Below are 21,795 nucleotides of genomic sequence, written 5' to 3'. Positions count from 1 at the left end.
GATTAAAAATATATTTGTTAATACCAAAACTTGTTTAATTTTTTGTAGTGTTTAATAAATAGCTCAAATATTCACAGGGGGTAACTCGAGAAGTGCTAATACTGCTCATTGTTTGAAAATACTGTTCATTGTTACGTCACAGACTACCAAGTTTATGGCTTTCTAACAGTTTGTTTTCGCTTTTGAATAGTTTTTGCGTATTGCGTTCTGTTTTATTAGGCCCTGTTAGAAACTTTTACCTAGCATGTTTTTTTTATGTTTGTAAGTTAAATGATGGCAAAACAAACAAGCCTAAACAACAAGATTATATATTTTTCTTAGTAAATATGGATTTGCAGGTAAACATTATTTGCCTACCGCTAAACCTACTGTGGAAACTCACTTGTTTAGAGTTGTTTAAAGTCTTATTTTAGCTAGACACAATTTTTTTATCTGGCCAAGCTGCTGTTTATTAGCCGAATTGGTATAATAAACATGACCTCTTTTAAAAATTCGAGCTGAGTTTGTTAAGATCTTAAATTTACTCCTAAGAGAAAATGTAAATCCACGAGTGAAATACAAGTAGAATATCCAAATATCCATGCTTCAGAAATGGTAGAATTTGAATGGGAAGCAGAATGTTTAGTTTACAACCCAGCCACATATATGTCACTTTCATACAAAGGTAGCGCGAATTTAAAATCGTACATTAGTTCTGATAAACTTTGTAAAATTATGTGAATGAAAAGCGTGAAATCTATGTCTAACCCGTTATGTTGAAATCAGATCGGCCAGAGGCGTCGTGCGTCTCATCGCACCATCAAAAAAAAAATTTGGATAACTTAAACCAGGGGTCGGCAACCTTTTTCTAGTCGCGGACCAAAACCAAACTGATAAAGGTCTCTGCGGGCCGCACAAAATGTTTACTAATAATTGTGTTATTAACATGTTAGAAATGTGGATCAGGCAGGCCTCGGATCGTTTTTGCACTTAAAAACGTGTTTAATTACATTTAAGGAGGCAGTAAAGTGTTGACGCAAAGCGCGAAAAAGACGTTTGTTTGGTTTAAAATTAGAGTTCACTCGTCGTCATCCGTGCAACGAATGAAAAGTGTGATAAAACTACTTTGATGGAACGCGATAACACTTCATCTATAGCTCAGTGTTTGTTAACCTTTTGGGTCAAAGTAGATCTGGCGAGCGAAGCGAGCGCGATTTTTTTGTTGTATACGGGCATTTCTTTTAAATTTCTTGCAAGTTTTCATACATTGCCGAAAATGAAAAATAAATAAAATGTTAAAAAATATATGTCCAATGTTTTAGAATAAGTATGTTTTCCGTTTTTCCGCGACGCACTTGACAACCTTCCACGGCGCAACGGTAATAAAGAGCTAATCTAGTTCAAAAGACAGCATCAAAACGTAAACAAACCGGATGTAGAATGGTCATTCGCGCGAAGCGCGAAAATTTTTCGCTCTTACGTAGTTAAAATAGTCAAAAAGTATGCGAAATAGACTCGTTTCTAATTTATCAAAGAGGCGGCGGGCCGGATCAATTTCATCGGCGGGCCGGATCCGGCCCGCGGGCCGTAGGTTGCCGACCCCTGACTTAAACTATATACAAAGGCATTTTTCACGCAGCACACCATCGTTTCCAATCTTTTAATTTAAAAAATACGTCATGTTTTGACATAACTTTTCAGGGAGTCGAACCGGAACCGAACCGGAACTTTATGAACCGGTTTTGGGTCAATTTTTTCCGAACCGTAACCGAACCCGAACCGTTTTTTTATAAGATTCTAAGGAGCCGGACCGGAACTGAACCGAATAATTTGAAAGTACCTGAACCTTAACCGAACCCGAACCTGTAAATAAAAGCGGTTCGCTCCTGCATGACGTCACAACTTCTATTTTACAGAGTCAAGTTACGCCATGTTCGAAATTTTATGAAAAAAATATGAATATTTAATGAAAAAATCGTTGATTTTTTATTTTTTAGATATTTCAATAATGAGTTGCTGTTTTTTTTAATAAGTCACGTAACTTAGATTAAATGACTTACAACTCAAAGATTATTCTCTACATTTATTGACCCACATTGTGAGATTTAACGCAAATTATATTGTATCTGAACCGGAACTTTATAAGCCGGTTTTAAAATAACGATGGTTGAACCGGAGCTGAACCGGAACTTTTAAATTCCTCCGAACCGAAACCGGAACTGAACCGGATTTCGAAAAAATCCATGAACCCGAACCAAACCTGAACCGGAAAAGTCAAACGGTTCGACTCCCTGTAACTTTTCAACGTGGTTTACGAGTTTTTTTAAGGTCCCTGATCTGGAGTTGGCCACTGTAACTTGTCAGAATTTCAACTTTCAAAATATGGCAATCCTAGAGGTTAGGCTAGGTTAAATATAGTTACATCCTTTACATTGATGCAACTTACCTGGAAATAAATTGCTGTTATGCTTATGTTTTTTGATTTTGAAACAAGGGGGGCGCGAGTTTGTTAAAATTGTAAAAGGGGGGCGTGTCTCAAAAAGTTTAAGAACCACTGTGATGCGTTATTCATATCAAGCGTCAAAATCGTCAAAAGCATTGAATACCGGTACGCGAAGTGAGGCAGCGCCAATTAAGCCGTGCCTCTGTTCAGATTACAAAAGTGCCATACACTGCATTAAGCCTGCCTTTTTCTTTCGCAAATTCTCTCGGAAAACATGATGAACGATTTAGCTACGATTTGAGGCATGCCCAGGGTTGCCACTTAGGATTTTTTAATGCCAAATTTGAAAATTTAGGCTTTTTTCTAACCTCTTTGGATTTTATTTTTCCAAAAAATAAAACTTTTTGAGGCTTTTTTCGTTTTTTTCAAAAATGTCAGGAGTGTTATGTTAAGAAGATATCAAACTAACGCAAAAACAGAAAAAAAAAAAAAAAAATTTCAAAAAAATTACAAAAAAGAGAAAAATTGCCAAGAAAAAATTACAAAAAGAGAACAAAATTGTCAAGAAAAATTTACAAAAAAAGAAAAAAAATTAAGAAAATTTGCCACAAAAAGAGAAATTCAATGTACGAGTATGACCACTTATTGCATTTTTTATTTATTTAAGGAAAAACATAGGCTTGTTAGAGTTTGCAGTAGATTTGGCTTTTTTGGCCTTTTTTTGGAGTAATTTTGGCTTTTTTTATTTTTTCTATCTGGCAACCCTGGGCATCATAGTTGCCATTCTAGATTATTTTAATCTAGATTTAGATGTTTTGGTTTGAATCTAGATGTAGGATTATACAATCTAGATGTTAGATGTTTTTTTAGATTATTATAAAAAAATATTGTATAATCTAAATTAGTGACAGATTCGCTATTGACGATAAATATTTCAGTAATTTCAAAAGTTTTTTTTTGCAAATTGAAAAAAAAATGATGAGATATAAAATCGAAATTTCAGTAACTCGTCATATTCAGTAAAATGTTTTATAAAGCAGAAATCTTAAATCTAAAGCATCAAGCAAGTCCCTTTATGCAACTTTATACGGCATTAAGCCAACGCCTCAGTCGTTGATTAAGCTTTTAATGTTGATTTTTTGTCCAAAAGTATTAAATATTTTCAAAAATCATTTTTAGATTATTTTTTAGATTTCTCCATAAAAATCTAGATGTTTTTAGATTATTTTTTTGGTAAATCTAGATGATTACTGTGAGAAAAAAATGGCAACTATGCTGGGCATGCCTAATTGTGACGTCCACGCTATGAAACCTTTTTTCGGCCAGCTTGAATGCCCACATAGTACGTGTACATTGACTTCTTGTAGTGTAAAGCTCGAAAGTTGAAGTCATAAATAAAGGCAGACCTGTTGCAAATTTAAAAGTTTTGCATCAGACGACTGGACAAAAAAAATAACACGCAACTTTCAAAGAAATTGGTGAAAAAAGGAGTGGTTGTGTGGCTTTCATAGGCGTAGCCAGGGGTGGGGGGCTTACACAAACATTTATAAATATTGTACTCCTAATTATAATTTGTTTTGTAGGTTTTATGAGCAGTAGCCTTCTAAACAGTCGATCACAGGCATGCCACGCCTTCAATTGTCATGCACTGTTACGTCATAAACGATGTAGTCATTATTATGTTTGTTATGGTAATATAGTTTTACTACCGGTACTTTTTTGTTTTGCTCTCTGAATGCTTTTTTGAAGTTTTGCGCTAAAACTCAGTCAGTTGCTGCTCGAAACGGTTTGCTAGCATATTTATTTGTGTTAATATGCAGTTCATACAATGGCAAAAGCTAAACAAAAAAGGTTAAAACTTTTTTTTTATTAGTACGATAACGTTTTTGTGGTTGTTAAAGAAAACTGTGACTCAAAAAAAGTTGTGCCTCACCATCTACGAACTACACCGCACGTCACTGGATAACAGTTGTAAACACACATGTGTGTGCATGTTTCATTGAATAATGATATGTAACTGTAGATCCCCTTCAATATGAAGTTGCCTATACCAGTGCTCTTCAGCCTATGTGCAAAATATGCATGGGGTTCACTAGTACGAAAAGTTGTAGAAGGGTGCATCACAAACTTTTAATGAACCATTAATATTTGACATTCAGAATATTACCAAAGGAAGTAGGTTTCAACTGATGTATAAAAAGGCTGAACGTTTGTTATATGCAATAGTACTCACAAGCAGCCTGCATTCATATTTGAACTCTCACCGACAGTGTGTAAAACTTCGGCAGCTCCACTCGGTTTAATTGACATGATGATATTGATATGCATAATGATTTTCATATCGCTTTTTACCTTTTAAGTAAACAGTGTGCATGAGTTCCTCACAACAACTTTAAGGGTTCACCAGAGGCGTAGCTAGGGGAGGGCGGTGGGGTACATATATCCCCGGGCGCCAAGGTACAGGGGCGCCAAAATGAGGCTTACAAAAGCCAAAATGAGGCTGATTTTTCTTTAAATACAATGTTGTATCAATTTGAATCATAATTTTCGTATAAAGTACGGTATACTATGTTATTGTAGTAGAAAATGTGATTAAACATGGAGCAGGGAGCGCCAATTTTATAGTTTGCCCCTGGGCGCAAAACACCCCGGCGACGCCTCTGGGGTTCACCAAACCAAAAAAGATTGAAGAGCACTGGCTTATACTAACACAGTGATTCTCAACCTGGGGGTCGCGACCCCACGGGGGGTTGTCTGGGGGGGGGGTCGCCGTGTAGTATTTGATAAAGAAAAACTTCATGACAAATAAGCAATATGAACCACAAGTTTATCAGTATAGAATGAGCAAAAGCAACCGCCAGTCTAACATTGGTCTTTGTGTGGCTTTTGCTGCAGTGAACCTGTCGCGTTTATGACGTCAATATTACACTTTCCAATTAATGAATCAAGCGTAGCTCAGTCAAGCAATTTCTAATAAAAATGAATGGACGCTCAAAGCCTCAAACCGTAACTTTAGCTTGTGTAGCTCTTTTTAGCCAAATTTTGACACAATCCTAGTCTAAGCTTGTATGTGTATCCACAACAGAATCTGGCCCTCCAACAGAACACATAATGCCGACGATAAAAGTTCTAAAATTTATTAATAAAAGCTTGAGAAGCGCACCGCTCCGAACAAAAATCAGTCAGCTAGGTCTAAAACTTTAATACACATATGCGTTTCGCCATATAAATGGCATCATCAGTTTGTCTGTACAAATAAATAGTAAAAAATTAAAATGTAAATGTAAAATAAATTAATAAAATACATCCAAGATGAACAAAGACAAAGACAGTCTGCGTATAAACCCCAACCACTACTATAAAAACAAAAGCAAAAGGAGCATGCGATACGTGTAGCGGCCGCAGAAAGCCACTGATAAAAACACGGCCCAGAGGGAAGCGGTTTGAGAATCAGTGACGTAGCAAAACACGGTAGATAAGAAAAGGTGGAAAGGCAAAAGCAAACCTAAAACCACATTAGCGTATGGCAGGGGTCGGCAACCTACGGCCCGCGGGCCGGATCCGGCCCGCCGCCTCCTTGACAATTTAGACACGAGTCCGTTCCACATACTTTTTGACTATTTTAACTACGTAAGTGCGAAAATTTTTCGCTCTCCGCGCGACATCATTCTACATCCAGTTTGTTTACGTTTTGATGTTGTCTTTTCACCTATATCAGCGCTTCTTTACCGTTTCGCCGTGGAAGGCAGCCAAGTGCGTCCGTATTCAAAATGTTGGAAGTATATTTTTCAACATTGTTTTTATTTTTGGCAATGTAATAAAAACTTGCAAGAAATTTAAAAGAAATGCCGGTATATCAAAAAATCGCGCTCGCTTCGCTCGCCAGGTGTGCCAACACTTAGCTGGATTAACTTTAAATGTTAGCGCGTTCCCTCAAGGTAGTTTTATTACTTTTCGTTAGTAGTATAGATGGCGACGTGTCAACTCGAATTTTAAACCAAAAAAATGCTTATTTTAGCTCTTTGCACCAACACTTTACAGCCTTCTTAAATGTTATAACGATCCGAGGTCCGGCTGATTCACAGTTGTTTTAACATGAAAATAGCACAATTCTTAGTTATCATTTTGTGCGGCCCGCAGAGATCTTTCTGAGTTTGGTTTTGGCCCGCGACTAGAAAAAGGTTGCCGACCCCTGGCGTATGGTTTCTCAACTCGCTCCTCTCTGAGCCTGTGTAGCTATAGTTTGTAGAGCGACGGTCCCGGTACAGGGAGTCGAACCGTTTGACTTTTTCTTTCGGTTTCGAGCAATTTAAAAGTTACGGTTCAGCACCGGTTCGACCATCGTTATTTCAAAACCGGTTTAAAAAGTTCCGGTTCGGATACAATATAAGTTGCGTTAAATCTAAAAATGTGCGTTAATAAATATAGAGAATAACCTTTGAATTGTAATAAAGTCATTTAATCTAAGTTACGTGACGTATTAAAAAACTGAAATATCCGAAAAATAAAGAAAATCAACGTACGTGTTATTTAATCAATGTTTATAATTTTTTCATAGAATTTCTAACATGACATGACTTGACTCAGTAAAATACAAGTTGTAACGTCATGGTGGAGTAAACCGCTTTTTTGACAGGTTCGGTTAAGGTTCAAGCAGGTTCTTTTAAATTATTCGGTTCAGTTCCGGTTCTGCTCCTTAAAATATTACAAAAAACGGTTCAGGTTCGGCTACGGTTCGGAAAAAATTAACCCAAAACCGGTTCATTAATTTCCGGTTCGGTTCCGGTTCCGGTTCGGTTTGACTCCCTGTCCCGGTATGACCGGAGGCCGTGAGTTCGAACCTAACTGCAGGCTAGTTGTTTTTCTAGCCTGACCTCCTTGCATCATTACTAATTATACGTCGCCTAAGCCGTAATCGTTGGTCAAAAAGTAGCTTGACCGTAGCTTTTTTAGTTTTGAACGTCAGACGCTAAAAATTTTACAACTTGCCCCGAGGCCATTCCTCATAAATTTTTGACTATTTCAACTACGAAAAAGCAAATAATTTTTGCGCTTTGCATAAATCTTGTTCCTCCATCAGTGTAAATTGCAAAATACCCCGGTTTTATCCCTTATCAACTGTCGTTACGGTCATAATAAGATGTGTAAAGTCTACACAGTTAACTTTAAACGGCCCACAGAGAACTTTTTGAGTTTAGTTTTGGCCGGCGACTAGAAAAAGTTGCCCACTTCTGCGTTAACCAACCACAATAGACGAAAGTTGGTTAGAAATGTATTACTTGATGAAAGAACGACCAGTTTCGAACCTTTAAACAGCAGAGTAAGTTAGCATAAAGCAGATGCCACATACAAGTATTTCAGTGGGCAGTTAGCGTACGCAAGTCGATAATAATAATCAAGAAGGTTCATGTGTGGGCCAGGGGCGCCCGCAGAAAAATTTCCAGGGGGGGGCAATCAGGAGCGTAACCTGAAAATAAAAAATGGGGGATCCTGAATTTCAACTTAGGGAATTCCCCTATTTTTCGTCTGACGTTAATGAATAATGACGTAATAAAACAGTGGCAGTATGACGTCATAAAATGGTGATTGCAAGACGTCATAAAAAAACTCAAAAACAGCCAAATACGTCCAGCAAAAGCGAGCACGTGCGTCGTCGACAATCCTGTCAGGCGCCAGCTGCGAAACCACTGTGTGCAACCGATAACTTCAGGCAAAAATACAAGCCAAGACCGTAAAATATGTGTGATTAGTTGTGGTAGAATCATACATAATTCGACTATCAGCATCGCAGTTTTCAAGTTCCATGAACGGAACTAGCGCTAAATTACAAGCAAGCCTTTCACCACGTGCAATTGCAAACGAAGATCGTTTTTACCGGGTGTTATTATGCCAGGATTAGCGCAACATCTGCGCCGAGCTGTGTGCCAAGTCAGCTAAATTACAAGCTGCGATTGAGGGGAAATAAGTTGTGCCCCTTGCACAGCACGTGGTCTTAGAGTATGCTTAAAGAGCATAATTTTGTGTTAACTATCATTACTTAAAAATGCAGGCTTTGAAACGCGCACGACAGTCACCATTATACCTCCTTTTAAGAATCTGCTTCAATTAAACAAATGTCAATGTTACACCAACATCGGATATTAGCGCAGAGACCGAACATCGAGGAACATACTGCGTATAACTCGACGTTTTTCAGCGAGAAAAAAGGAAAGAAGGTTTGACTTAGCGTTGTCAAATGTCGAACACACACTTGCTAATCAGTCAACCTAAACCACGGTTCTCAACCAGTGGGCCATGGCTCACTGGTGGGCCATAAAAACATTTGAGGTGGGCCACCGAATGATTTAAAAAGCTAGATTTAGTTTCATTTGTGTCATTATATTTAATTTTACAGAAATGATGCCTTGGGGAGGAATTAAAAAGGAATGTAAATTTATTGTTCAGCCACAAGTATCTCACTAATGCACGATTGAATAAATAATCTTTTTTGAAATATGTTCTGCTGTGTTTTGTTCTAAACCTATTTTAAAGCTTTTTCTTTCATAAAAATTCTATTGGGCCACAGAAATTTTTTGCAACGTAAATGGGCCACGAAAGGAAAAAGGTTGAGAACCACTGACCTAAATAAATAACGAAAGAGAAAAACTATTCAGCGTTTACGTCGACCAAACTAAAGACGAAAAACGGCGTTTTGCGCTCGATTTTGGACGCGTGACCCAATTACTTAAAAAGCACGCCGCTTCGAACAGTTTGTTAAACCATGACAAAAATGACCAAAAAACGATAATATCACTTACAAAAAGGGAGGTAAGAACTCCCGCCCCCCTGGACACTGGGGGCAATGGATAGTTTATGCTATTTTTAACCTTTATAAGTAATACATATTACACTTACAAATAATGCTAATAATCGCATTTTGAAATTCCAGGGGGGTAAGTGCCCCCCTTCCCCCCCATGCGGGCGCCATTGTGTGGGCCCAGTTAAGACACTTTAGTGAGCGCGTAAGTAACTCTTGTGAGTCCCAAAAGAAACTGACTGTAGGTCCAAACCCGATCACTTATGAAGCCAATACAAAACGCTGAATAACATGTGCCCCCTTTGCAATAAGAATGAGATTGGGATAGGTTACCATCGTATGTGTAATCATTAAAGCGTGACAACAGTAAACATTCCTGTTTGTGGATAAAAAATATATAAACGTTCCTACATAATTTTAAAATACCATAAATGTTGTAGTTCACCAAAATTGTGAATCCCTATAAATCGATGATGGAAGTACTTTGGGAAGATCGGGATATTCGTTTTGATTTAAGTGCACAGTAAGTTTGTAATACATATACTATGAAACAATTGGCGCAGGCAGCAGAGGTGCCCCCCAATCTGTATTTTTAATGGTACTTTACGCCGATATCTCGGATGTGCAGCGCCAAATTTTGAAGTGCACTCCCGAGTTTCGTAAGGCACAATTCATACCTTTTCTGGAATTAGGTGTGCAAGTTCTTAATTTAAGTGTACACAATAATTGCTTTCAAAAAAGTCTCGGGTGTGCACCCGCCACAGAATACAGACGGGGGCAGTGGTGTAGCCAGCAGAAAATTTTTGGGGGGGGGCAAAAAGTTGGAATTTTTTGTTTAGCTTTTGTCATTGTGTTAACTGCCGTAACGAGCACAAATAACATTGTTAGCAAACTGTTTCGAGCAGCAGCTGACTGGGTGTTAACGCAGTACTGAAAAAACAGTCAAAGAGAAAAAACTGTCTAAAAGTAGTAAAACTACATAGAAAACGTTATATTGCGTTATCATTTCTCTTTTATTAGACTACATCGTTTGTGATGTAACAATGTATGACAACTGAAGGTGTGGCATGCCTGTGATCGACTGTTGTGGTACTTCTCATAAATGCTAAAGAAAACAAGTTATTAAGAGTAAAATGTTCATAGATTTTGGGGGGGGGGGGCCATGGCCCTTCAGGCCCCCCTGGCTACGCCTATGGACGGGGGTGCCCTGCCCCGGTGTGCAAATTTTTTCTAAATTCTGCAAAATAATCTAATACCGCTCAGTAATCGCTAAAAAAGAAAGGATTTGGTTAAAGTACTATTATGAAAATTATTATAAATATATTTCCCGAAACTATGTGTTTAAAACTGTTTAATAACACATAATATAGTACCATTTTAAAAACTTAACAAATCATGTAGGCGTAATCCATAAATAATTGCGGCTCTTGAAGGTTGGTTCATGCAACACGCGTTTTGAGATAACGGAAAACAACAGCTCCTAAATCGTATTCGTTATTAGATCCAATGACTATTCAGAAAGTAAAGTAAATATCAACCCTGGCAATGCATTATATGTGAATTGATTAACACTAGAGCTTGCAAAAATCGCCTAGTGTAAACTTAATCCCCCACCAAAGATTTACAAAACTTATAAAATATATATATTTTTAATGCATTATTTCATTAGTAAAAAAAAGTTAATTGGTCTAAAACCAACTTAAAAATGGTGGTTAAATAAGTTTCCTTTTTAGTGTTCTGCAATGTTAAAATGATTTATAAAAAGATGAACTTAATGTTTTTAGACAAATGAACATGAGACCCGGTGAAGAACTTATTGAGGTTTTTCAGTCTGTTGAAGACACTAAAGGAAACAATGGAGACCGGGGAAAACTCATGGTTACAAACTTGAGACTGATTTGGCATTCTCTGTCATATCCAAGAGTTAATCTGTGTATGAAATAAGTTTGCAAAATTGCAATTTATGTTCCTGTAAATATGTATTTTTTTACAGCTGTTGGATTTACTTGTATTCTCAGCATAACTACAAGAAAAGCAAACTCGGTAGAAAATATTTGGATTTTTTAAAAGTATTATATATATACATATGCAGTAAAGTTTATTTTTAGAAACTTCGGGGAAGTACTGAGTCAATATGTGTTTCCACAAAGTGTAATAATAATCGATTTGAGTTTATCTTTACAAATGAAACATCAGAAAATACTAATCTATTTGTTACCATTCTGGCAGTGTACAAGTAAGTTTGAATGTGTTATTTGTATTTCTAAATGGTTGATTTTATTTCATTTTTGTAAACCATTTTCAAGGGCATATGATTCGAGCAAACTTTATAGAGATCTAAAACTAAGAGGGGCTCTTATTCAAAATAAACAGCTCAAGTTGCTTCCTCAGGTGATGTACTTTTGTTATGCATATACACTTATGGGAACAATTGTTGCCCATATGGATATATATGGCATAATTATAAATCCATTACTATGCATTTACTAGAAAGTAGCATGAATATTTATTGCCTTGTATTATGCTTTGTAGTACAATTTTACCTGAACAAAAAATACTTTATTTAGCATTTACTTTATTTAGCATTGTTTTTGACTTTATGGTAAGAGGTTTGTAATCTTAATTGTTGTATTGTATACCAAAGAGTTACAAATCAAAAACCTATTAGCTAGTATCCCCACAGACCGTTTCTGATATGATAGTATATTTTCTCATATTGTTAAAAAATGTATGTATGTGTAAATCTTTTTATATATTTAGTGACGCTAAACACGAATCTGTTCATAAGCTTCAGTACAAAAAGAGGTGCCTAAATAAATGAAGATTTGATTTATTCTTTTATTTGCACACGTTTTGGCAAGTGCTTATGCCATCTTCAGTGCGGTAAAACGAAGTTAAGATAACCACAAATCATTATATAGATGCTCGGACGATTTTGGACTTCCCTTGCCGAAATGTATGCAAATAAAAGAATCAATCTTTCATTTATTTTGGCCACTCTTTTTCTACTGAAGTTTTTTTATATATTATTTTTAAATTATACCTATTTTTTATTGGTGGCATTACTCACAGGAGGAGCTTTATGACAAGGTGAATGGAGTGTATAACCTGTCCAGTGACCAGGGAAATTTAGGTACATTCTTCATAACAAACATTAGAGTGGTGTGGCATGCCAACATGAATGAAAGCTTTAACGTTAGCATCCCATACCTACAAATTGTGAGTATAGTCTGACTAAACATACAAAATGACATACATAAACTAATTGGGTCCAAAGGTTCGTTATTCACAGTTTGTACTTAATTTGCAGTATTTTTGCGATCAATTTTTTGCACTTTATACTGGATTTCTTTTGAGGTTACAAGCAGTTATGGATTCCCTATTTAATTAGGAATGTAAATTGCGTTACTCAACTTAAAATGCTGTTACTAAGATGGGTTGCCCAACTATCATCTGCACCTAGTTATAATTATAATGAAATCGTTTAATAAAAAAGTTGTCACTTTTCTATCATTAAATTCTACAGACACTGTATAATTGCTTTAAACAATCAAAGTTAACGGTAAAAAATAATGGAATGTTTTTATATTTTGCAGCAAAGCGTAAAAGTAAGGGACTCAAAGTTCGGGTTTGCAATGGTCATTGAAAGTACGTGGCAAAGCGGGGGATACGTGTTAGGTTTTCGAATCGACCCAATAGAAAAGTTGCATGAAACCGCTAAAGAGATACAAAGTTTACATCGGGTCTATTCCGCAAGTCCAATATATGGTGTACAATACGAAAGAAGCGAGGACAAGGTATGAACCTTTACCTACTGTATATATTTTTACTGAAACTTAGAGCCGAAGGCTGAAAAATATTTATCTAATATGCTTTTTATAATTAGGTCGATAATGAAGTCGAAAATGGTCAACTCGTTCAGTCCTCGGTAATGGAAGACATTGACATCGACACAAGTATCAAGTCAGACGCGTGTGTGGCATACTATGCCGACGGAATGACGGGTGAAGAGAGCGACGCCGCCACTGTTAACCCTGTTTTCTCACCGGACCTCGGCTTGGCAATCGAACCCCTTAAGCCTGGCTACACGCTCGAGTCTTTATGGAAAGTTTTTTAGGATGTTTTTCACATTGCCTGATGTTTCAGTGAAGTGGCAAATTAACGCTAAATTCCTAAGAGAGTGAGACGCTTGCCGCTCCCTGGTTGCGGTCAAGTTACGAACTAACGTTTTTAGTTTAATAACATTTTGTAGTTTTGCACTTGTGTGTTTGTAGAGTCCATATTATGTAAGTACTCGTGTTGTAAATTTTACAAACGTTTTATAAAAATACCTTTTTGTTACATAATTTACCATTATTTCGTGCATAGCCGAGGAGTTAATTTATTGTTTCCGTATGACCTACTTAAATATAAAACTTTTTCACTACAGCAAACGTAAGCAAGTTATTTTTGTTTAGTTTTATTCCTTTCCAAGTTTATAGACAACCAATACAATGTTTTGTAAAGTCAACGAAAACCCTGTCGGTATTTTTTGACAATTGCCATCGTTATAACGTGTGTAATGTGTATATTGCTTTGGTGCATTTTTTCCAATTCTATTATATTATTATTGGTCTGAAACAAACTTTAATATCAGTATTTTGTATGTATTTCAAGAATCTAAGTGTGACTATATTACTCACAATGTTTCTTCGAGATGTTTTTGCCAGGTAAACTAATTTGTCAATGCTCAACCCGCATGTTCTTTATAAAAATAACAATTAGTTTGATTTTGCTATGTTTTGGAAAACTGTAAAATATTTTCTGTTTAAAAGCATTTTTGTTAGCCGAAAATTTTTCGTAAACGACATTTTTTTATTTCGGTGTAACACAGTTATCAAAAGTGTAATAAAAGCGTGACACAAAGTCAAATGTGGCAGCAAGATATCACTATTAACTGGTTTAACGGTAGCAGGGGGCGCATTTGAACATAAATTAGCCTGATGTCAAAGAGGTCCGGTCGTCAAAGGTACCTATATACTACAGACCCAAATAATTTATTTAAACTTTCCAAACCCTAGATTTCCACAAATGATAAATAAACAAAATTTTTTCTTTGTTTGTCCCGATTCGTGTTTGTTTAAGTAACAAGATTAGTTGTTTTATGACTTCACATTGTGACATCATCTCTCAAAATTTTTATTTCAACTTCGTCTACTACGCATAGCCATAGACTAATACATTTGGCAATTGTTACATACCAAACAACTTCATAGTGCTATAGATGCTGATTTGCATAGGCTATAGTTACATTGTCAAATTAACATTTGCTAAAGAAATCCTCAGATATACAATTATAGTTCCACAGTTTAACATTTAAGCGCCTCTATTTTTCCCAAGCACTGTTTGTATTGAAAACATTGTCTATAAAAGGCGGGCTGTAAGTATGGGCTTATTGTGGCTATGAAACCCATTGGAAGAGGGGCGCAAGTTTCGATCAACTGTGTAAGCGACCCAAAAAACTAACAACCCCTGTTTTAAGATACTCAAGATCGATCTTAAAAGAAATAAAATACTTTTGGAGTAAAGTTACTAGAAACTTTTCCGCTTGAATATTTGTGTTAGTACACATTTCACGTCAGTTACAACATTTTTGGCTGAGGCCGTCTTAATGACGTCATTAGTTGATTTTGAGTGGTCCATAGAGTTTTTTAAGAGCAGTAATAATTTTTTTAATTTGAAATCAACTTTTATGATCGTATCCTGGAAGAATTTAGGACGAAACGCGGTTCAAATATCTGATTAAACGCTCGGACTCAATATTACGCCTATACTGTGACTCACTAATAAACGTATTTTTTCTTAAGTACATCGAAAAACTACCGCTTACTTAATTTCCTAAGCAAAGCAGAATTTTCTTATTCCAAGTAAGCTAGGCCATTAGGTTTAATGTCGTAAATATTCGAAACGTGCAACGTGACTTTAACGGTTTACCTGTCTAATTATTAAATAGTGGTATTTTAGTCATCAAGTAAAAATGGGCTCATTGTCTATTTTTTCATGCCTTCTAATTCTAAGTAGAATTTCTGCATAATAAACTGTGAAATTTTACAACTGGAAGTCTTATTTTGTTACTGGTATTTTTCGGAGTGTTTTTCTTTAATCAAGCATTTTTTTGTATTCTGATTAAGTGATTCTTATAACCGCCGGTAGTCGGATCGCTGCTTGTGTGTCAAAAAGTTTTCTTTATTTTTGTACTAAATTTTAGACCCGCACAGTGAAGATTGGCACTGATCTATAGCTGCTCTCAATTTCAAAATTCGTAACAAATTACGATGACCAAACTTGCAGTATAATATCACTCCTTTGAAATATTTGCTTATTTATGAATAGCCCTAAGTCAGATTTATATTTCGTGCCTTCAAAATTCTGGTTGCCGGTGCGCAAGTATCAAAATGTTAAGAACTTTAGTTTTATTTTACTCGTATCGATTGTATAACAAAATTGATTATTCTCACAACAAATAATAAAAACAGGTCAGAGTAAAACACATATTCGCCATGTATAGTCGCAACGATATGCAACTCTACACTGTTCAGTATATGAACCAAGATTTCTATTTGGAGGCAATCATTTTTTGCAGTTGACGTCACAGAATCGTATTAAGACGTCACGTCAAAAGACAGGGGGGTATTTAAAAAAAAAAACTGGAAGTTTCCAGTCGAACACACGTGAGCAATTGCCAAATTAATATCTAATCTGTTTTCACTTAAATTAATGCGCTTAAAGTCTCCATCGCCAAAAAGTTAAAACAGTTCATTTGTTTTACATGGAAGGAAGGTTATATATTCAATTACATATTTCATTACCGTTGAGGTAAAATTTTCTCGTTTTGGCTTTGAACTAATTGTTAAATAATGCTTGACTATAACTTCGAAAATCTAATGGATAAAGCCACAAAAAAAAAACAAATGCTTCAGTAACAGTTTTTAGCCATAAACAACAAAACAAACATGTGGGCAATTACACGAAAGTTTAATTTTCTGTTTTTTTTTCTGTTCTTCTTTCTAAAAACTTACGCCGTGGCCGCGTAGCGAGTGCTCTTCATAAGTCGGTTGATTGCGCTTGTCGAGCCTTTCGTTTGGCCCAGGTAGACTTTTATGGCGGCATTCATGTTTCTTTGGTTGTCGTAGCTTATATTGTTCATTTTGTCTAATTCCATACGCCAGTAGTCATCAAAGGTACGTTTATAGTCGTTGTTGTACTTTTCCTTGCGATCAATTCGGAACAGTCTCTCTTGTATATCTTTTCTATCGTTAACATTGTATTTTCAAGTAGTTAGCCTATAGTTGTAAAGAATAACAATGTTTTTTAACCCAAAAAAGGTAGATATATCATTTGGTAAAATTAAACAACTTTCTAAAAAGAGTTTATTCCAAATAAAAGTTTATCATTTAGCAATTGATGAATTTAATAGTTGTTTTCGACTTTCTAAGATCATGTTTTGTATCAATCTTTGTAAACTAATAGGTTTTTACAATGCGGCTTTTCCAATGACGTAATATATTACCTGAGAACTGGTACTTGGTCGTAATATATCTTTGGCTTTTTTCCAACGTGTGGCTTGACGATATGTACCATAGGAAACGGTGGCAATCTAGTGCTACCTTTTCGGGGTGGTCTTGTCAACTTTTCCCGCGAGTGCTGCTCATCGTCCTGTGTGACTTGTAGCTCTGCCACTTGGCTTCAAAAACATGCTCATTTACACAATCTTGTATAAAACCGACTTGCAACGTTTAGCGCAGGTAAAGCATTTAACTATAGTCTATAGGGAACATTAATATAACTTTATACTTATAAAGTGGTTTGGAATAATATAGCACAACTCGTTTCCGACTAAAAAGTTGAATAGTGTTACCTTTGTATTTCAGTTTCCGCCATTTCCCTCACACTTGTAGGATCGTAATATCTTTAGACACCCTTCGCGCAAGCAGGCACCTTCTGTGTCTGTGTAGTCAACATTAGGAAGCTGTCGCGTTATAGCGTATTAAATTTCATCGCTTCTAATACTGACTTTCACTAGCACGTTCAGCCTGCTGACAACATTCCGTATCTATTGTTTGTAACTCGCCCCACTAAGGTTACCCATTGAAAGCGTAATGTTCGCTTGTTTCTGGTCCTGGATTCAAACGGTTTACCGACTCAGAAAGTGTTTACTCAACACCCCACATGCTAGCCTTTGCTTTAAAGATTCTGCAAAGTTAATCAAGATATATGCCGAAAGTAGCATTTAAAATGTATTCCAGATAAAATTTCTTGTTTTGACACACTCACGACAATCGTAGACCTACAGGGTAAAAGATTTACGTGTGGACTGCTTTTCATTAAAAATCATCGCTTAAACCCAGATTTAACTTTTTTCTAAACGCTAACCCCTAAAACCTGTTTTTTCACCATGGTTGAAATGAAATTCTTCAGATGACGACTAAACAAGTATAGGTGTACTAAAGAAACCTGCTTTTTCGGATAAACTCTTAAAATAATATTGATTTCAATTTGTATAACAGCTTGTGTGTATTTAAACCAGGGTTTCTCAACCGTGGCCCTCGGCCCCCTGGGGGGTCACGGGCATAACTCCCTAGCTTGGTTAGGTATTACAAAAGTTCTGCCGTTATGTCGGGTAATTAAAAATGATATAATTTATTCGTTTTAACGCGGAAAATTTGGATTAACGCCGCCTATCGCTGTGGCGGCAGCTTATATGTGGCGTTAGCGTTTTTTCCGGCGACTAATAACTGACCGATAACCTTCACCTATAATCATTAATTAAGCGTCCGTCAAATGCTGTTGGGAGAGCAACTAACGGGTAATACCAGGTAATCTACAGATATTTCCTTAAAGGGCGTTAAGTTGCAAAACAAGCATTTCATCGTAAAACGAGTTGTAAAACAAGTGAAAACACGTTAAACATAATGCTAGGTGTTTTTATAAGCAGGGGGCCACGACGGTTGAGAGCCTATCAAAGGGGGCCACGAAGCATAAAAGGTTGAGAACCACTGATTTAAACTGTCAGCATAATTGCTGCTCGTGCTTTGTTAATTGTCCAGAATTTGCTTTTGTCAATTATCCAGAACAAAAATTAAGTATGGACAGCTGGTATTAAGTATTGAAAGAATTGCATTTTATGCAAAAAATCAGCAGTTACCGTATACTGTTCATCGTGTAGTCCTGATCGCGCACGTTACGAAGGTAAACTTATTGTACGTATCGTAAGTACCTGTAAGTACCGATTCTTTTTGTTTATTCGCAATAAATATTCTTTCATTGTGGTGAAGACCCACAAATTCATTCATGGAAGGGTCAATATACTGTTTAACTAACCTCTTTTATTTAAACCAAATTATTCCCTTTTAAATTACACACCTTTACACAAGATTTAGTTTCCTTAGTGGATCCTCCTAAAACTAGTCCAAATAGGCCTATATAGCAACAAAGATTTTTCTGATATTGTATAGCTCAGTGGTTCTCGAACCTTTTTTTAAAAAAATTACGCAACGGTCCCCCCTAATTATTTTTAATTGCGCACGGCCCTTAAAAATATACACAAATAAACACAAAATAATTGGTATTATTGGGACGGGTGCACTTGCAACTTTGCCATTAGCTCGGCTAGGTTAACCTCTAACGCAGGGTGGTCCAAACCCTGGCACGCGGGCCGCATGCGGACACATTTCGTGCGGCCCGCAGAATAATTTTAGTTTATATAAAAAAATTTCAGTTTTGTTCATTAATTGCCGAACGATCGCCATGTTTTCTAGAGATACGATTCGTTACATCATGATAATGCAGTACTGTAAACAGCTGTTTTTGGTATTTATGACGTAACAGTGGTATAAAATTAGTTTTCATTAGAAGTTGGGTAAGGTAGTTTTGAACACAGTTAGCTACAAGCACGTGTGACAGCCGCAATCGCAACGTAGGCAGGATTTGTTGTTGTTTGACGATAGTAATAGGCCTACTTACGCTGAAAGTTATAAAATTAGCCAAGTACAACAATTCCTAATAAAATGAGTCTTAAAAGAAAGGTGACAGAGGAAAACAGAGTGTTTAATTCTAACTGGGAGGAAAAGTATTTATTTGGCGACAACAATGGCAAACCACAGTGTTTGGTGTGCTTTCAAGTATTATCTGTTCCGAAAGAGTTAAATTTGAAACGACATTACAGCACCAAACATGAGGAAAATACGGAAAATACCACGGGACTTCTCGGGAAGCAATTTTAAAAGAACTGAAGGGTAACTTCTATAAACAAAAAAATATGATTTCCAATTTTGCCAAAAGTGATTCAACCGCAAACATGAAAGCATCATATGAAGTTGCATTAACGCTCGCTAAGCATGGTAAGGCTTTTCGTGACGGGGAAATCATAAAAGAATGTGCAATTAAGATGGCTCTTGCATTTGGAGATAAAAAAATTGCCCAAAAAATTGAAAATGTGTCTTTATCCCATCAAACCGTTGCGAGAAGAGTGGTCGATTTAAGCGACAATGTTACTTCACAATTGAAAGAAGTTATTCAGCAGTGCAAGTTCTTCTCTCTGGCCTTAGATGAAAGTACTGATATCAGTGACATTAGTCAACTCCTAATTTTCATCCGCACTATTGATGAAAACTTTGTTGTTTGCGAAGAACTGCTCAAGACAGTTCCATTTCATGGGACTACAAAAGGCTTGGACATTTATAACAGCCTCGCCTCTGTCGTTGATGCATATGGAGGTTTTGAGAAATGTTCATGTGTTGCAACAGATGGTGCCAGGGCAATGACAGGAAGGAGAAATGGCCTGGTTGGCATTCTTAAAAGTCATGGTGTGGACTGCCTAACATTTCATTGCATCCTTCACCAAGAAGCACTATGTGCCAAAGTTTTGAACATGAGTGAAATTATGCATAGTGTTTCAAATATAGTAAACATCATCAAAGGGGGGAATAAGGCTCTTCGACATAGAAAGTTCACCCAATTCCTTAAAGACGGGGATGCAGAATATGAAGATATTCCACTATTCTCTCACATCCGATGGTTAAGTGCAGGCAAAACACTGAAATGCTTTTTTTCTTTGAGAAAATAAATTTTGACTTTTATCCAGAATGAAATAGGAGGGTTTCCTGAATACGTGATTCAATTGAATGATGATAAGTTTATAGGTTCACTGGCATTCTTGACTGATATTACTAATCACTTAAACACCTTAAACATGAAATTGCAAGGTAAGAAACAAAACATATCTCAATTGGTGGGATACGTTGAAGGTTTTCGCAAGAAACTTCTATTATTCAAGACTTCTTTGCAAAGAAATGATGCTACTCATTTTCCTTCATGCTGTGAATTACTTAGTGAAGAAAAATATATTGATTTCGTCACATTTTCCGAGAAAATAGGTGACATTATTGACGAGTTTAGCAGCAGATTCGCTGACTTTGATTCACTGAAAGCAGAATTGGAGCTTTTCAACAATCCACTGGAAGTAGATACTGAGTCTCAACCGTCTTATGTCCAACAAGAATTATGTAAACTGCAATCAGATCCTTTTCTTTTGTCAAGAAAAAATGAGCGTTACGACACCTTTTGGAAACTTGTAAGCTACGAGCAGTTTCCACGCTTAAGAGAACTTGCACTGAAGATGTGTTCCATGTTTGGTAGTACCTACATTTGCGAAAGCACTTTTTCAATTATGAAGCGGATAAAAAGTGATGTACGAAACAGAATAGCTGATGAAACGCTGGATGCCTGCTTACGATTGTCGACAACTGAAATCAATGCTGACATTGAAGCAGTAATAAAAAGCAAGAAACAATGAATTGTTTTGTTATTTTGTTTGTGCTTCATCTATATTTCCCTAATGCAAAAAACACCGCTCTTGGCTAATTAGTTCGGTAAACTCGCTTATTTAATATAGAGTAAAACTTGCAGTTTATTGATTACTTTGGAGTTTCCCCGACTGCGGCCCGCAAGGCTTTCTCAATTTTTTTTGCGGCCCTTCATTCGGTCAACTTTTGGACCACCCTTAGAGTCTAACGAATCACTTTATTTGAGTCCAGCAATCACGAACAGTTTTAAAACCGTGACCGTACAGCCTACAGTATCGGCGCAGCAAGCATAGTTGCCATTTTTTTGTCACAGTAATCATCTAAAGATACCAAAAAAATAATCTAAAAACATCTAGATTTTTATGGAGAAATCTAAAAAAATAATCTAAAAATGATTTTTGAAAATATTCAATACTTTTGGACAAAAAATCAACATTAAAAGCTTAATCAACGCCTGAGGCGTTGGCTTAATGCCGTATAAAGTTGCATAAAGGGACTTGCTTGATGCTTTAGATTTAAGATTTCTGCTTTATAAAACATTTTACTGAACATGACGAGTTACTGAAATTTCGATTTTATATCTCATCATTTTTTTTTTCAATTTGCCAAAAAAAAAATTTTGAAATTACTGAAATATTTATCGTCAATAGCGAATCTGTCACTAATTTAGATTATACAATATTTTTTTATAATAATCTAAAAAAAACATCTAACATCCAGATTGTATAATCCTA

General features: G+C 36.2%; 3 protein-coding genes across 3 annotated transcripts; 2 read left to right on the top strand and 1 right to left on the bottom strand.

The window, feature by feature from the left end:
* The first annotated feature begins 9,602 nt into the window (after positions 1-9,602).
* On the top strand, positions 9,603-14,028 carry LOC146164063 (BBSome complex member BBS5-like). The gene is made up of 8 exons (XM_083381590.1): positions 9,603-9,741; positions 11,003-11,151; positions 11,212-11,261; positions 11,327-11,454; positions 11,525-11,609; positions 12,291-12,437; positions 12,815-13,015; positions 13,105-14,028. Exons 1-8 carry the CDS (start codon positions 9,689-9,691, stop codon positions 13,333-13,335), a joined length of 1,044 nt encoding a protein of 347 aa, XP_083237716.1. The 5' UTR covers positions 9,603-9,688; the 3' UTR covers positions 13,336-14,028.
* A 1,627-nt stretch (positions 14,029-15,655) lies between these two features.
* LOC146164062 (uncharacterized) lies at positions 15,656-17,209 on the bottom strand. Its single transcript, XM_083382499.1, has 3 exons — positions 17,116-17,209; positions 16,768-16,941; positions 15,656-16,507 (listed from the first exon to the last, which is right to left on the bottom strand). Exons 1-3 carry the CDS (start codon positions 17,136-17,138, stop codon positions 16,273-16,275), a joined length of 432 nt encoding a protein of 143 aa, XP_083238625.1. The 5' UTR covers positions 17,139-17,209; the 3' UTR covers positions 15,656-16,272.
* A 2,435-nt stretch (positions 17,210-19,644) lies between these two features.
* Positions 19,645-21,051, top strand: LOC146164061 (general transcription factor II-I repeat domain-containing protein 2A-like). Its single transcript, XM_083380661.1, has 2 exons — positions 19,645-20,273; positions 20,589-21,051. Exons 1-2 carry the CDS (start codon positions 19,645-19,647, stop codon positions 21,049-21,051), a joined length of 1,092 nt encoding a protein of 363 aa, XP_083236787.1.
* Positions 21,052-21,795: the final 744 nt, after the last annotated feature.

The sequence above is a fragment of the Ascidiella aspersa genome, chromosome 2 (assembly GCF_963924565.1).
Source record: "Ascidiella aspersa chromosome 2, kaAscAspe10.2, whole genome shotgun sequence".
Classification (NCBI taxonomy): Eukaryota; Metazoa; Chordata; class Ascidiacea; order Phlebobranchia; family Ascidiidae; genus Ascidiella; species Ascidiella aspersa.
The sequence above is the reverse complement of the archived record's forward strand: the minus strand, read 5'-3'. Positions and strand labels throughout refer to the sequence as shown.

Excerpts from the sequence above, each read along its gene's own strand:
- LOC146164063 (XM_083381590.1), top strand. The coding sequence starts at position 9,689 with ATGATGGAAGTACTTTGGGAAGATCGGGATATTCGTTTTGATTTAAGT. Across the intron at positions 11,455-11,524 it reads ACCATTCTGGCAGTGTACAA|GGCATATGATTCGAGCAAAC; the intron begins GTAAGTTTGAAT and ends ACCATTTTCAAG. Across the intron at positions 12,438-12,814 it reads GCATCCCATACCTACAAATT|CAAAGCGTAAAAGTAAGGGA; the intron begins GTGAGTATAGTC and ends TATATTTTGCAG.
- LOC146164062 (XM_083382499.1), bottom strand. The coding sequence starts at position 17,138 with ATGGCGGAAACTGAAATACAAAG. Across the intron at positions 16,942-17,115 it reads GCGGAAACTGAAATACAAAG|CCAAGTGGCAGAGCTACAAG; the intron begins GTAACACTATTC and ends ATGTTTTTGAAG. Across the intron at positions 16,508-16,767 it reads GACCAAGTACCAGTTCTCAG|AAAAGATATACAAGAGAGAC; the intron begins GTAATATATTAC and ends TGTTAACGATAG.
- LOC146164061 (XM_083380661.1), top strand. The coding sequence starts at position 19,645 with ATGGCTCTTGCATTTGGAGATAAAAAAATTGCCCAAAAAATTGAAAAT. Across the intron at positions 20,274-20,588 it reads CTATTCTCTCACATCCGATG|TGAAGAAAAATATATTGATT; the intron begins GTTAAGTGCAGG and ends TGAATTACTTAG.